The 16,193-nt window shown below is 41.5% G+C and overlaps 1 protein-coding gene across 1 annotated transcript in view; it reads right to left on the bottom strand.

Moving 5' to 3' along the window:
* Positions 1-14,434, bottom strand: part of satb2 (SATB homeobox 2) — a 52,567-nt gene extending 38,133 nt beyond the window's left edge. The window contains 4 exon segments of the mRNA XM_018704373.2: positions 1,839-1,905; positions 1,907-2,058; positions 11,889-12,008; positions 14,368-14,434. Of these exon segments, the coding sequence (XP_018559889.1) occupies positions 1,839-1,905; positions 1,907-2,014 (175 nt within the window). The 5' untranslated portion in view covers positions 2,015-2,058; positions 11,889-12,008; positions 14,368-14,434.
* Between the last annotated feature and the right edge of the window lie 1,759 nt (positions 14,435-16,193).

Raw genomic sequence — 16,193 nt, 5'->3', positions numbered from 1 at the left:
TGCTCTTTGTGTGTGTGTGTGTGTGTGTGTGTGTGGCCCCCTCCTCGTGGCAGCAGTGTGGTTTGGAGGAGACACGTCGAGTTTCCTGTCTTCAAAGACAACCCGTCATTATTACAGGCCAACCATCCGTTCAGCACAGGAAACCCCTTCCTCCGTCCTCCTTCCTCTCTTCTCTCTGTCCCTCCCTCGATGCCTCGTCACTTTTCTCACACAGAAATGTTTTCTTTTCCCTCTTTTTCTTTTCATTCATTCTCTCACATCAACACATTGATTCTTCGTCTCCTCTTGCTGTGGTCAAATCTGAGCTCCTTGTCGATTTGTTAACCTCCTCAGCTCTTCCAAAACCACACACGAGTCCATCTTTACAAACTCAAACTGTGCAGCTGAGCACTTTTCAAACCCACAGAGATGTATTTTTCTTATTCTAGCGAATGTCCCAGAGTTCTGCAGAAATATTCAAGGATCAATTTAGGGAAAATTTGCACAAAATCATCCACGATATCTAATATTCAAGTTTTTCCATAATTTAATAAAAATTAAAGGAAAAATTGAAGTGAAAATCAAGAAATTCCTGCAAACTTATGGCAACACAAAACACCAAGACACAGAGAGGATCAATGCATACACACATACACATAAACAAGAAACAACTTTCACAATGAATGCAGGGATCAATAACCCAGAGTGAGTTGTATAAATCTTGTTTATATGGAGCAATCTCCTTTATTTGGTAAGCCTGTATTATACAGTTCCCCCCAGACTTATAGATTAACAGTGTAGAAACAGCTCGGGGGTTCTCCCTGCAGCACTGCCACACAACTATAACACAGCGCTCCGAGCCAGACTCAACTCATGGCCAGGATGTGGCTCGTTAACACGGCCAAAAGCTGTCTCTGGGTTTGGTTCGTAAGAGTTCCAAAACCTCTATCACCTGGGAGAAATGGCAATAGCTGTTTTAAAAAAAATCCAAGAATCCAATGATGTGTGCAGTTTGAAATATAGTTATTACCATGTTGATTTCTCAGTTCTAAGACATTTTCTTCATTTTACTCATGTTTTAAGAGAAGGCCTACCAGCCTTCCAGCTACCAGCCTTCATTTAGCTTTTCATCCAAATTTAGGAGAATAGAAAATAGAACAATAGAAAATGCTAATTAATGTGCCTCTCCATCTGCTGCTGTTATGTGCATCATCATAAATAGTTTATGGCACTAATTCTCCAGTCCAGTGCCATTGACAAATATGACATTTATGTTTGTTTCATGTGTTCATTTGAGGAAGGTTACAGTTTCATCATCACTCTACACAGATCTGATTTTTTTCTACACATCAATATATTTTTTCAAACACTTTTTTTTTTTGCCATGTACTTTCATACACAACGTGAATTTTATGTGATGAAAAAGTGAAGTTTTTTTTTTTTTTTCAGAAGTTTTTTTTCTGAGCTTTCGCATTGTGGATAAAAGTGTCAGCCAATAACATAGATGCAAGAGGTTGCTCTTAGTCCCCTGCCTAGTTTCTCCCCTGCCTCCTCAGATACAGCTCTAGCATCCCTAGCAGGACGTCAAACTGTCCCACCCACATCCTTTGGCACTGACCATGTCTCTGCTTCATGTATGTCTTGCTCAACTCAAAAGCAAGTTTTTGCTTTTGCTTCTGTCTGTACTCTCCCACCTTGGCCTCTGGTTTTTTATGTACTAACTGGATGAATGTTGATGGAAAAGCACTTAAAGAGATTCTGCCACATTAAAACAAATCTCTTCATACAGTAAATAACATAAAAATTAGGAATTTTTACTCCCCTGATACACAGTCCACGTATGAAATCTGGGTGCTTACCTCCCAGGGGTCTTGGTGGGGCTCCATTGTGGCGTATGCGTGGCCCGGTGGGGCTCCCGTTGAGCTCCGAGCCGGCCCTTCTTCCCTGGTGGCGGGAGGCCGCTGAGGTCTGGGCTGCCTCCCCCCCTTCGCTCAGGACTGTCTTGGGTGATGGGACTCTCCCCTCCTCGCTCCATCCTCCTCCAGACCCCCAGAGGAGTTCCAGCCAGAGAGAACGAGTCTGGAGAGGTGAAATGAGACAAACCTTAGCTTATTCCTCTCAGTGAGCCACAGTGTTGCACAGGGTGATGTGTTCCTTACAGTGAACATGGATACTTTAGTTATTTTGAGTCAATTCAAGATTAACTGTTCAACTGCTGTTAATGCTCACTGGAGCACCAAATGTGTACTAATCCACAGCTGAAAATAGTCCCCAAAAATGCAGTGTACTCCTAAGTAATATTTGCCATAAACTACAGTGACCAGTTGTTTATGGACATGATTTAAAAATAAAAACGATGTATCTATGTCTTTGATAAGCAACAGGCTTGAGGCCGAGAACCAAAGACAGGGAAGTAAAGTCTTGGGAAAAATTGAGCTGGTTTTGGTCTTTTCATGGAGTTTGTTGACAGTAAAAAATATATAGAATAGCCTCAGCCTTACCCTTTCTGTGGAAGAACAGGGAAAGAAGTGGCAGGGTTTAAATAAAGAGAGGGACAAATGACAAAGAGAGACAGTCCTTTATCAGTGTTTGCAGGGACTGTAAACTAGGCAGTGACAATGTAGGATCACTTGTGTGTGTTTAATATGTACAAGTACATATACATCATCACACGCATGCCCCCACCCCCACCCACACTTTCATGAGAGCGTGAGCCTCGTGGGTTGGTGTCCCCTGATAAGGCAGCATCAGCCAAACGTCTAATACGGGGTAATGCCATTAGAAACGCTGGCAAACCAGACAGGGGACACGCGCCAAAGTATCAAAGAGCAGCCAAGCTCGCTCAGGCCAAATGGACTGCTTTTATTTACATACGAGCCCCTGGACAATATCTGCCAGCATGTGTGACCCTGACTGAAGAGAGAGAGATTAGAAACTGTCCATGGAAAAATGGTGCGATAGAAGAGAGTAAGCATGGGAGGTTTTTTCTATTAGAGTATGGAAATCAAGTTAGTGACCAGATTTGGGAGTGGAAAAACACAGAGGGTCTCTGCACAGAGTGACATTGGCCAGCAATTCAGCAGAACAAATGAGGGAGAATCCGTGGTTATTGTTTGAGTGTGGCATATTCCACAGCGCTTGATTAGAAACTGCCCCGCAACCCCCCCCCTTTTTAATATTTCTGCAGCTTTTACTGCTCCAGCTGTCGTAACTCTGAACAAAAGACAATGTTTTGTGCGGTGGTGTCTTCCTCCTCCTCCCCCCTCCTCTTTCTTTCTTTCCCTCTTTCCTTCTCGCCTTTTCTCTACCTTCTATACCAACTCTCATTCTTACACAACAACACAGCTGAAAAACACCATCCACCACAAACTGAAAAAAAAAAAAAAACTCAATCTGAGAAGTATTAAGAGCTTGGGCAAAATTTCAAAATGAATAATAAATTAAAAACATTAGCTTTGCCGTGATTAAAAAGTGTGGGAGGCAAAGGCCAAAAAATGCAAGTGGCAGAGTTTAATAAAAGTGGCTTAAAAAAAGAAAACAAGTTCAAAGAGTTACACTGAGTGGAAAGCAATGGGTTTAAATGTGAGTACAGTGGTAGCTATAATTCACAATGTGAGGCTTGCAGAGAAAAAGGGAGGCTTTGCATATAAATCTAACCACTAACAATGTCGTAGCTACAATAAAGAGTAACTGAATATAATAGAACACTGAAAGAAATTCACTGGCTGTTGTCAGCTGCAGTTTTACGGCCCGTACTGCTCTTCAGTGCCATGATAAGTATCTCTACCTGCCTTGTTAAACTGTGACTACAAGACCGTATAGTAGGTGAAGCCAAATCTGAGACAATTTAATTTTGCATTTTAAAAATAATCCTCCATCCAGAGAATCTGTCTTTATCACCAACAAGTCCTGTCCTGTTGTAGACCCCCCTTCCCCACCCGGCCTGCCCCCCGATACTGACGATCCCTATCGAGACCTGCCCTCGCCGACATCTCACCATCTAACCTGGGACACACACACACACACACCACAACAGATACTCACAGTTTCCCAGCATCATCTAATCTCCCAACACATCCTGCTTCAATTACATTTCATTTGGTATTTAACCCAAGAGATAAAGATTGTTGTTGTGCTATGCATTTTCTTTTTTTCTTTTTTTTTTTGCTCACTTGGTGCCATCACAGAGATAAGATGTCCCACCTCAGCAATAGCAAATATTACCAGGTCATGTGCAGTCAGATGAAGCATGTTTTTTTTTTCTCATGACTGAATGAAGAAAGAGTGTACCTCTGCTTTTAAAAAGTTGCTAACACTTTAAGTCACACTATTTAGCATTTCTGAGCAGCACAGAAGCATGTGATAAATGGTTAAGTGTTTAGCTGCTGTGGGGGCATCACCAGGCAGTTCATTTACTCACATAAAAAACTTAAAATACAAATATGACATGTGATCTGTCAATAGCTGGTGAACAACATCCAACAACACTAAGGCTTAAACTGTGCCAAAAAATGCCAAAAGCAAAAGTGCATTAATCAGTTTATGCACAGTGAACTTGGTTCACAAGTCTAATGGCTTCTGGAATAAAAAACAAACCATCTACTCTTTGTTTTACTCACAGACAATCTGCAACACTCAGTATTAAACTGTAACAGGGATGTTCCTATTTTTGTTTGCAACTACATTATATTGTATTATTAACACTTTATTAAATGTTTTATACTGCTTACAAATGCTAAATTACAAAAGGGGAACCTTAAGGGAAGTGTTTAAGTTTTAGTGAGTGTATTCAAGTAATTAATCAGAGAAGGAGGCAGTATTCCTGAGGGCAGCTTTTTGGTAGAATTGTCCTAAATCTACATTTTATTTTAGCCTTTCTTTGCAGTACAGTTACATAAAGAGTTAGATCAAAAACTTGTGCTGTGGTTACTAAAGGTAAAACTTTGCCATAGAGGAGAACAGTTCTGTCTCTGCCTCAGGGTTCTCAGTACATTGGTGGTGCATGTTGTGGGGAGGGTGCAGTGGTGGAAAGTAATTAAGTGCATTTACTCAAACGCTCTGCGTGATTGCAGTTTTGTGGTTCATGTACTTTATTTGAGAATTTAATGCTACTCTATACTTCACTACACATGAGAGAGGAATATTGTTCTCTCTCCACTATTTGTCTCACAGCGTTAATTACTTGTTAAATTAAGATTAAGATTTAATATCAAGAATAAAAACATATTGGTGAGTTTATAAAATACAACACATCACACTCACACAAAGATTAAAGCAGTGGTTCTCATTTTTTGTTTTGTAACTCCCTACAAAATATTAGTTTGACATTTTTATCTATGAGATGTTCGACAAAAGATGAAAAGATGAAAATACTTCATTAATCATGACCCGTCAGATTCATCACATGACCCTCTGGAGGGGCCCGACCCATAGGTTGGGAACCACTGTACTAAACTACCCAACTGTATTTAAAGCTCAGCCTTTTACATGTAGTAAAATGCTACATGTGCACTGATGCATCATCATCAATTTATGATTTAAAACTCAAACGTCAATTAATCGATGATCAGAAATTTAACCAGTGACTATTTTGATAATCGATCAGTCAAGGACTTTCTATTGGTCGCACAAACTGAGACATTTGAAGATTTCAGTGTAGGAAATTGTGATGGAAGTATTTGATTATTTTACAGACAGAAAAATGATTGATCAAGAAGATGAATTGATTAAAGTATAAATGATATAGACAGTACTTTTACCTTTTATACTTTAAGTGCATTTTGCTGAAATAGGATTTAAACTTGTACTGGAGTATTTTTAGACTGTGCTATTGGTGCTTTAGCTTAAATAAAGGAGGAATTTGTCTTACACTGGTGGTTTGTTGCAGATTTGTTTTCTGGTCAAGAGGAGGGTGGCAAAATGAACATATTAAGAAAATGAATCATACTGTAGTCGTTAAATGTGAGGAAGTGATTGATTAACTGATTGATTCATTGACAGTTTCTCTCTCCCGGTTTCTTTTGCCAAGTTTTTTTCTCCTTTCATTGTAAAAATCTAAAACAGTGCAGAATAACATAGATGTAAATAAAAACTCGAGTGTGGACTTGCGTATCTGGATGTCACAATGCCACAGAAACATCCACAATCACAAACTGATAAATGCTAATCTATTTTATGCAATTATTATGGGTGTGTTGAGCAATAACCTTTTGTTGTACAGACCGTCTTTAAACAGATGCACGGTCTGACTTGATAACTGTAGGATGGTATACGGTGCATCTCATGTTATTGGCTCTGACTGCCACTAAAATCATAGGTTTGGCAACACAGATATCGGTCTTCAAACAATGAGATTGTTATCGCCTACATCTTAAATTCATCTGCATTGCATTGTTTGATAAGGCATGTGATAGTTAAAGCAGTTAATAAAGAAATGATAAGAGAAGCTGTTGCATATCTGCTATGGAAACAGGTACCAAACGTAATGTCTTTTGATAAGCAGAAAGTCATGACACGTTTCCCAATTTATTGCTTCTCTGGGCAACTGGCACACCTCTCAGAGAAACTATACAGTCAACTATTCTGGATTTTCTTCTAAAATCTCCTAATGTTTTAAAAATCCTGTCAATGAAGATATCAATACAGATGAAAATAAGCAAATATATTGTGCATCTTTTTAATAAAAATGTTCCACCTTTGACTATTTATGCCCTGAGAGTGTCAGATACAAAAGGTTAAAAAGCATTCTGCTGTGTTTATCCTGCATAATGTTTGATTCTGGGGACGAGTTTGTGTTTTGATGATAAGCCACTATCAAATTCCACATTATTACATGTTCTAGACATAACAAATACATACTGAGGGCCAAAGACAAGATTGCAGAGCAAAAACGCAGACACACCCAAAGAAATAGAAGAGTAGGACACAACAACAAACACACCTATAAACAATATGTCCAGCTCAAAGACGTAAACACACACAAACAGAGGCTAACATGTAATTCAAAGCCAGTCTAAACTCTACAAATCAGACGGCTGACAAACACTGATTGTTAGTCCCCATCTGTTTGAAAGACATATGGTATAATGACTGGTGTAAAGAAGTGTAAAGTGGAACCATGAAAGCCGCTCTCCACTTTTTAATTCCTTTCTTTTTTTTAAGTTTATTTTCTATCCCAGCCACTCTCTCTTGTGGCTTTGTTTTCATCTCACCTGGACTGAGGTTTGGGGAAAAAAAACACTTTAGGCTGGATCCAGCTGTTTTAATGTCAGGCCTCTGATGTAACACGAAATGTAAAAAACGGTAATGTAAAAATGTAAAAAAAAAATTTTTTAAATCATCTTCCCGTGTTTTTAAGATGAAGAAACCTGTTTTTATTTTGCCTCCTGCCTCCCAACTCCCCTCCCCAACAACCTCACCCACGCTCACACTACTCCACTGTAACTTCATTGTATAAGTTCTACACGAAACAGAGAGGAGACACAACACCACAGCTTTGAAACTCACACACCGACACACTGAGATTTTAAAACAAGACAGAAGTGCTAATGTAACAGGGATAGCAGCAGGATAAGACGTTCAGTCTTTGCATGTATGAAACCAGTGGATCTGAAAGTGTTAGTAAGAAACACGACTGACCTCGAACGCGGCAGAGTTGACGAGGGAAAAACTTACATCGCCTCTGAGTCCCTCCTGCTCTAACCGCCTCTCCAGTATCTCTTTTACCGTTATGATACGTGTCTGCTAATGAAGGGTTGTGCCTTTAACATGCAAACCAGACAGACAGACAGAGGGAGAGAGAGGCAGAGAGAGAGAGAGTGACCTATGAGGGCATTATTAGCACTGATAGCAAGGGAGAATGGGAGAGGCGTCACCTATAGGAAAATATCCAGAGATACGGCTGTTCTTCCCGTTCGAGATCCACTTTTATAGCAGGGGTTATCAAGCTATTGGTTAATGCTTGGCTCTGCAGCACAGATAAAAGAAGGGAGAAGGCAGGAGGGTGGGGGCATATTAAAAGCCCTGCTGTCAAACAAACACAGAATGTGTACATACAGTACATGTATGCACAGGGAGGGACAGTCTGGGATGTGCTGAAATGCCCAACTCCTCCATCACAACAGAATGAGCAGAAACAACACTCAGGGGGAAGTATGAAAATTACGATTCACAGAATTAGTTTTTTTAAAAGTCTGAAAACACAAATGGGGAACAACACGAGACTTTTTTATGTGGCTGTTTATGAGAAATGATTGCTGTTAGGGAAGGTTACATTATTGTGGAATTTGCTGTTTATGGCCATCAGATGTGTCAGTGAGAGTACAGAGAGTGTGATGTGATGTGATGTGGAGGAGCATTGGTGTGAGGGGAAGAGGGACCTTTGTGGCAAACACACAAACACACACGCACTCACAGCACAACTTATTTGTGGCTCTGTAGAGGATCTACAGTAAATGGACTCAAACACACACACACACACTCTAAGAGAGTGAGGAAAATAAGCAGGGGTGAGGGGGCGAGACAGAGGCCTTCTGGCAAACATGTTTGGCTCTCTCGTAAACATCTCATTTGATAATACGGGATGAGGAGTTGAGCATTTATAGCCTCGCCCTTCCAGCTAGAGGATGCTTAAACACACTCATCCATACACACACACACTCACACACAGACAGACACTAAGCCACACAAACCACAGCCAGCACGCTACACAGACTCTCTGCTTTAACACTTCCAGAGACCACACACTGACTCAGAATACAGTCACACACAGCAGGGACATACAGCACATACAGCACTCAGGGGAGGACAAAAAGAATAGTGTTACAACACGTTGTATCCCCGGACACTGACACAACTTTTGTGTTGATTCAATTGCATTATATCATGAGGTGTTTCTTTTATTTTGTCCACCTCCTGCGCATGCACGCACAAACACACACATGCACTGAGCAGCCTGGTGACAAGGTAAAACTGTAATGTAACTTTCATACACACTCTATACACACACACTGATGCCAAACCCATCCACCACAGCCCACACCAGCCTCACCACAATGGGAATAAAGTTGGGTTGGAGGTAGGAGGGGAGGAGGGGGGGAGGTAGGAGAGAAGGGGGTGGTTTACCAAGTTACATTTAGAAGACATGAATTTATCATGAACGGTCACCGTGGGCCGAGTCGGACGAGGCTGAATAATGTGAGTGTAGAGAGCAGCAGTGACGCCCACAGCAGGACAGAGGAGCATCATCACCACACAGCCTCTCCACTATCTAATCTGAGGTTTAATAGCACCGACGCACCCATACTAAGTCTGAACTGATCGCTGGGTTCACACAGGAAGGCAGACAGAGTGAGAGGGAGAATTACTGGAATACTGAAATTTAAAAATGGAGGATTTTTTTCTTGGATGGAAGGTTTGATTATTAATCTTGTGGGTTAACTCTTGATTATCAGACTATTAAGTGACACTGATTGTTTAAAAAAAGTTACATTGAATGATTAATATATGAATAATTAAATAAGATAATTAAATCTTTTAGCTGCTGCAAAAAACTACAAAGTCCTGATGTGCATGACAGAACAGACCATAAATAATTTGCACAGCACCATCAGTGCCCCACATCTCCTCCTCCACCACAGCTCAGCTAAAGCCAAAGAAAATCAGAGTTTCCCTCACTTTTTTGAAACTCTTTAAACAACACACCCCACCACCAGCCCTTCACCCCCTTTAACGTCCCGACAGACTTTGCGCGACCTCAACTTTTTTTCTTTTTAAACATGTGAGCAAACTTTAAACAGACAGGCAGAGGCCAGAAACCTGGAGAAAGTCTCCATCACACCGACTGAGACGAATTCGTTTTTCCTCGCGGTTAGCTCAAAAAAATTCCAGCGTTTTTTATTTTTTTAACTTAACTTTTTTATATATATAAAATGTGCGGGCTGTGATGGACGTGTGTTGGTTAATAACGCCTTGCTGTGCTGTCGTTACTTTTTATTAATTATTAGGCCTGTTTGAATCATAATAATGCCATCGTAAAAATAATAATTAGAATTATAATAAATGTTTTTCTGCTCGCTGCCACTCTTGACTTTACCTGCTCAGGTGAGAACTCCCCTCCAAAATAAAAAGACAATTCTGTGAACGGAAGCTGGTTTTTCACACGTGTTAAACTTTATGAGAAAAACACAGTAAACATAAACGCGGTTTGGATTCCTGGTGGTTTGAGGAGAGAAGAGGGAGCTGAGTCAGCCTGCTGTGTGTGTGTGTGTGTGTGTGTGTGTGTGTGTTGTTTTTTTAAAGGTCAGAGAGGACGAAAGGCTCCAGTCAGAGGCTGAAAGTGGCTGCTGTCAGTGTGATGAGGAGTCTCTACTTTCATGCGGAGAGCAGAAATAAAGGAATGAGAGACGTTTAAATACGAGGGGAAAAAACGCCTCACGTTGTTGCTGCAACTTATTGTGCATGAGGATTTCAAACTTTTATGTATTTATATTTGGTTGAAATTCACAGTTAATTCTAAAATGTTTGGAGGGTGTAAGCTGGCCAAAAAACTCTTTAGTGTTCAGTGCAGAACAAACTATTGCTCCTGACATGACGGTCTGCAGAGAGACTGTTTCCCATTTGAAGCCAAACGCATTTGGCTTCAGTTTCTTTTGATTGCACAGAGCAGAGCAGAGTGGAGGCCTTTCTGTTTTTTAAACTTCTCCACAGTCCCTGATCAAACCTGAGTTTTGTCATCTCCTGATATTCCGAACAACTTCCACCCACAGTGAAGATATCTTTACTGTGAAGCTGCTGCTGAGTCTCCGGAGTGTTTCCTGTCCCAAGTGTAGCAGAGGTTACAGGCCCCTGTAGCAGCCGAAAACACTCGGACCGTGTTCTGCACCTCCTCTCTTCCCTCGCTATGTTGTATTCATGGTTTTGTTCCGTTTAGTGGTGAATGTGCAGTTTGACGCTGTTATTTAAACTCTGCGTGTGTTAATTAGTAACATCAGGGACTAGCACCTCACCAAGTAACTGATCATTAATTATTATTTTTCTAAAGTTAAAAAGTCACAAAGCAGGCAGATTTGATGAAGTGATACTGTGACACATTTTAAGACGTTTTCTTGTTTTCTGAAAATAATTATTTTGACTCCCACACACACACACACACACACACACAACCTGCAGTGATGAAGTTTTGTTGTCAGTTATTCTGAATGTGTGGCTTCAAATCTTTTGCCAAAGCTCTAAAATATCATTAAATCATCATCATCATCATAACGAATGGTCAGTAAATCTAAATCATATTTAACTCACCATATTTTGAGGCAAGTTGAGTTTTTTTTTTTTACAATTTATATATGAGTCTGTTGACTTATTTCTACAATATTTAAAATACTTCGGATTCCATGTGATATTTCGTATAAAATATACTGCAAATAATAAAGGAAATATTTTACTTGACACAGCAGATCTTAATTATAGATGGGAACATTATGCGTCTGTTGTAAAAAACAAACAAACAAAAAAAAACAAACAAAAAACAAAAGAAAAACAAAAAAACTAACACAACTAATGACGTGTTGCAGAACCATATTTTTCAGTTTATTTTAATTCTAATAACCTGAAGTAAAGTAATAAATATATCGCTGGCCTTAGATATTTTTGTTAGACTCCCACTCTGCAATAATAATGTAAAGATCATGAATTAAACTGACTTACAGGGACGATCATTTTGGTCTAAAGTAAAAGCTTCCTGTCAGTTAGATAATCGATCAGTGTCCTTTATTAATCAATTCATTTTTATCGTATTGAACGGGGATTCACAGCGAGTTTAAATCACTATGGGGGCAGATGAGCATGCAGCCTGTGTGTGTCTGTGTGGTATGTGTGTGTGTGTGTGTGTGTGTGTGTGTACGTATACTCACTGTTTACGGCGTGTCTGTAGCGCTGCTGGCCGCTGAGGAGGCTCTGTCCATTGATCAGGAGTATTGAATCCAGGGCTGGGCTTTGGTTCGGCTCCTGGTCACGCTGGTACCGTGCTGAATCTGGACTCGGGAAGTCGTCGGATCCACAAAGGGAAAAAAGTTTCAAGTCAGTGGCGGTGACGAGTGTGTGTGTGTGTGTGTGTGTGTGTGTGAAGGAGGGAGGGAGGAGGAGGGGGGCGACGATAGCGCGCAAAGCAGCGGAGTGAATGTGGCGAGATGGACGGACACTGGAGGTGGACGGAGGATGCGCGTATGGGGAAGTAAGGGAGAGACAGAGAGAGAGAGAGAGAGAGGGAGAGTTTGACAACACCAGCGGTGGTTCTGTCCTGGAGCCTTGGACTGGAGCGCGCGTACAAACAATATTTTAACGCAATCTGGACTTTTTCTTCGTCCTCCCTTTTTGCTCAAAACGCGTCTTCAGGGCAGAAGTCCTCCCTCCTCTGAACTCATTGCTTCATCCTCGGAAAAGAAAGAGAGAGAGAGGCGCACAAATAGCGCGACACAGAGCCGGAGGAAGAGAAAAAAACAACCACCCCGCTCCAACAGACAGCAACAAAACACAAAACCTGACCGAGAAGCGAAAAGCACCGGCGTCTGAGTCACGGTAACAGCGGGGTTTAAACGGGCGCAGAGGACCGGTTTCTAATCAGACTGTGTCACTTTCAATCTTCCCTGTGCCAACGGGCGCACTGACTGATAGAGGGAGGAGAGAAGGGAGGAGAGACAAAGAGAGAGGGAGAGGGAGAGGGAGGGAGCAGAGGGGGCGTCAAAAAACTAATCTGACCCACGACAGCGTTTTGTGGGACGGACAAATAAAATGATATAGAAAAGTTTTTTACGCATAATCAGGCCTGTTAACAGATGCGATAACTTTTCCCCCCGATGCTTTAAAAATGTCTGTTTTGACTTCCCCCTGTTTCATAAACATTTGCATAATAATTTTCTAAAACATATCTCACTGGAATCTTCTCGGAGCCATAACGTGTAGCTGGGACTATCAGAGAGACTTTGACATTAGGAAGAGACAAGATTTCCTATGATTAGAATATTATATAACTCTCAGACATGTCAGTACCATCCCACAGATAATCCACACAAGTTGAAGTCCATGCGCTGATACATGTTAATAAGTAGCCTAATAATAAGTCAGTAAGTAATAACTCCACCCCCATCCCCTTCCGTCGTCGTTAGATGCCCTGGGTCAACACAGGCGCAGTGTTGTGGGATCCCTGTTAATGATAAACCATGCAGCTTGATAGACAGATGTCACCGCGCGGTGTCTATTAGATAAGGAAGCCACCGAGGGTCAAATCATTCTGACATTTGGAATGTTTTCTGAGCGCAAAAAAAGACATTTCTACCGATAATATCAAATTTGATGATTTTTTTCTTCAACAGTGAAAAAAGAGTGTTTTCTGTTTGTGTCTGTTGTTTTTATATTTAACCTGTACAGTGAGCAGAGGCTCCTCGGGTCTGTAATAAACTGAATCAGATCCAGGTCCAGCAAAACTGTTAATTATTATAACTCACCTTATAACTGATCTGTAGTCAGTTAACTCAGGAGTCAATATTGTTCGGTGTTAGAATGATTTTGCAGGAGTCACTGTTTCTAATTTCCCCCTCACCGAGGCTCAGATTTGCATGTACCGATGCAGCTGTGGCCTTTACGGTAAACTGCGACAATAGAGTTTGCATTCACATTTTAACGAGAGCATGCACAACCCAAGCGAATTGAGCAACACAAATGATGAAGCCACAGGTTTGCGACATCTGCAACACTGTTAGTTACTGTGCGTAAAATGCCTCCAAGTGTGTGTCTCTGTGTGCGTATGTGCGTGTGTGCGTGTACGTGTGCGTGCGTGCGTGTGAGTTGGCTGCAGTGTTCTCATGGAGCGTTGTGTTGGTATGAGCGGAACCGCGGCGGGCACCAGTGAGAAGGAGGGGGAACGGATGGATTACTGCTCGCCTCCTGGCCTCTGGATTTGGGGGAAGGCTACAGTGGGGTGCACTGCCAGAGCCGCGTGTGTGTGTGTGTGTGTGTGTGTGTGTGTGTGTGTGTGTGTGCGCGCGCGCGCACGTCGCCTGTCGTGCGCGTTTTAAGCTTTCCAGGAAAGACGCTCGAGCTGTGACTCGAGGCCTGCTTTTTGGAGTATTGTCCTCTTGTTCAGCAGCAGGTATATTTTTTATGCTCAGTGAGAATTAAAGCAAAACTAAACCTTCACCGGGACTACACGCAGCTCACCAGGTCTTAATTGGAACCTGCTTTGGAGAGAGAGACGCTCGAGCTCAGGGTCGTGAAGATTTATAAAGGCTGATTCCTCACCGCGTCATTTACAGCCAAGTTTAAGGCATTAGTCTCCCTGTACCAAAACCGTAAAAAAACAACCACTGCAAACACACCAACACGTCTTTTACTCACCTTTTGTGTGAAGCGTGGTTCTCGGCGTCAGGACACCTGGCAGCTCTGCAGCTCCCACACACGCGAGCTAAGAATTAACAGGGAACAGCCTGGGGCTCGGAGTCAGTGCCGCTCCTCGCTGCTCATTCGTCAATATTATATTAAATATGATAACGACGGTGATGATGATGTGGATGCGCACTGGTGAGACTGCTGGCAGCAGAGAGTGATGTCTGCTTTAGAGGAATAAACTCAGGCCTACTGAGCATGGTAGAGTGAAGTGTGTGTGGAGCGTATTGAAGAATTTCTGAATGTGTGCTAAAATGAACAGGTTGGGTTTCTATCTTAGCGACATTTACAAGTCTCTGTTTATTTTCATTTCATCGTAAAGGGCTCATTAGAGGCTGAAAATAAGAGCGTTAAAATCCAGTTCAAACTTCATTCTCTCACCACGCAGGCTGTTAAACCCAAAGAGTCTGCGGCTTTAGGGTGAGGAGATATTAAGCTCCGAACTTTTCAGAACACTCTTTAATCTTCAGGTTATTTTCATTTATAACAGACAATTATCTTTAAATTAACTGGACTCTCTGGGAACTTGATAAATATCTCCTGGTCTGTTCACATAAATATTTCGTTTTGTAGTTTCTGTACAGCGTCCTATAAATTTGTGATCATGCCCGTAGTCAATTTTTAATTGATTTCTGCTGAATCCAGTGTATTCAAGGAAAGATGATTTTGGATTAAATATTTTATAAAGATTGAGTCAAGGTCCTGACTGCGGATGAGAAGTTTGCTTGACGTGGACACAAGTCAACAATTAAAATATCAGGAAAACTAGAATAAATGAATTCAAACTCGTAGTTCTTTTCCAACAGTATTTGAATATTTTTCATATTTAGACTCATTCAGTCAGAGTTTTGTCTGCGTCCTGGAGAAAGAAAATGAAGACGCGGGGGAGCAGGGAGCGCTGCGAACATCACTGCTCTGTATTTATTCAGAGAAATGTTCTGTTAACTAACTGCATCATGTGCATTTCACCTCATCATGCAAAGACACTGGGCTGCAGCGGGCGCATCTGAATTATTGAAGCCCTGGCGGGGAATCGTTTGCCTGCAGATCCCCCTCCGCTGCATCACTTAAACAACTCACTGCCTCTGTCTATTTTCCATTTCTTGGGGAAGTGGAGGGGGAGTCCAGGAACGAGCCCAAACAAGCGTAAGAAGCTCCACAATGCCGCGAAGTAAGAATGAAATATTGATCCCTGAAATAGTCCCGATGGAGAACAAGTTCAGAGGACCGGGAGTGGCGGGGTGGGGGCTTATTGATGAGATTCTGTTGCGCCCCCCCTAAACCACACACACACACTTCCTAAAAGAAAAGAAAAAGAAAAGAATAACATGCTTTTATTTATCTCACATCCAAGGACCAGACCCATTTATAGAAGGTGATCCTGTGATTTGAAGCAGAGCAGACCTCCGGCACAAAACTCATTTCAAATTCAAGAAGTCAGCAGAATAATTTAGAGAAGAATGTGTCTGGTTTGGATCAAGCAAAAAACCTGAAACATTAATAAATAACTATAGTTAGCTTTAGCCTTGAATTTACATTATGGGCGCATAAAGGCGAGATAAAGCAGAAAATACATATTGATCAATTTAATTTATTCAAGAATTCACTTTTACAAATGTAACTATCTGACCTCACTGTTCTCTTATACTGCTGGTTGTTCAGTTCATCCTTCACTCTGCGGTTTATTGACCACTACACGGGCTGTGTCTCTGCCTGGATTTGGGACCGGGACGCGGTTTGTTTTATTCCGTGTGATTTCTCAGTCGCCTGTTGTCACC

This window comes from Lates calcarifer, linkage group LG1 (assembly GCF_001640805.2).
Source record: "Lates calcarifer isolate ASB-BC8 linkage group LG1, TLL_Latcal_v3, whole genome shotgun sequence".
Lineage (NCBI taxonomy): Eukaryota > Metazoa > Chordata > Actinopteri > Centropomidae > Lates > Lates calcarifer.
This window is presented reverse-complemented; position numbering and strand designations above follow the sequence as displayed.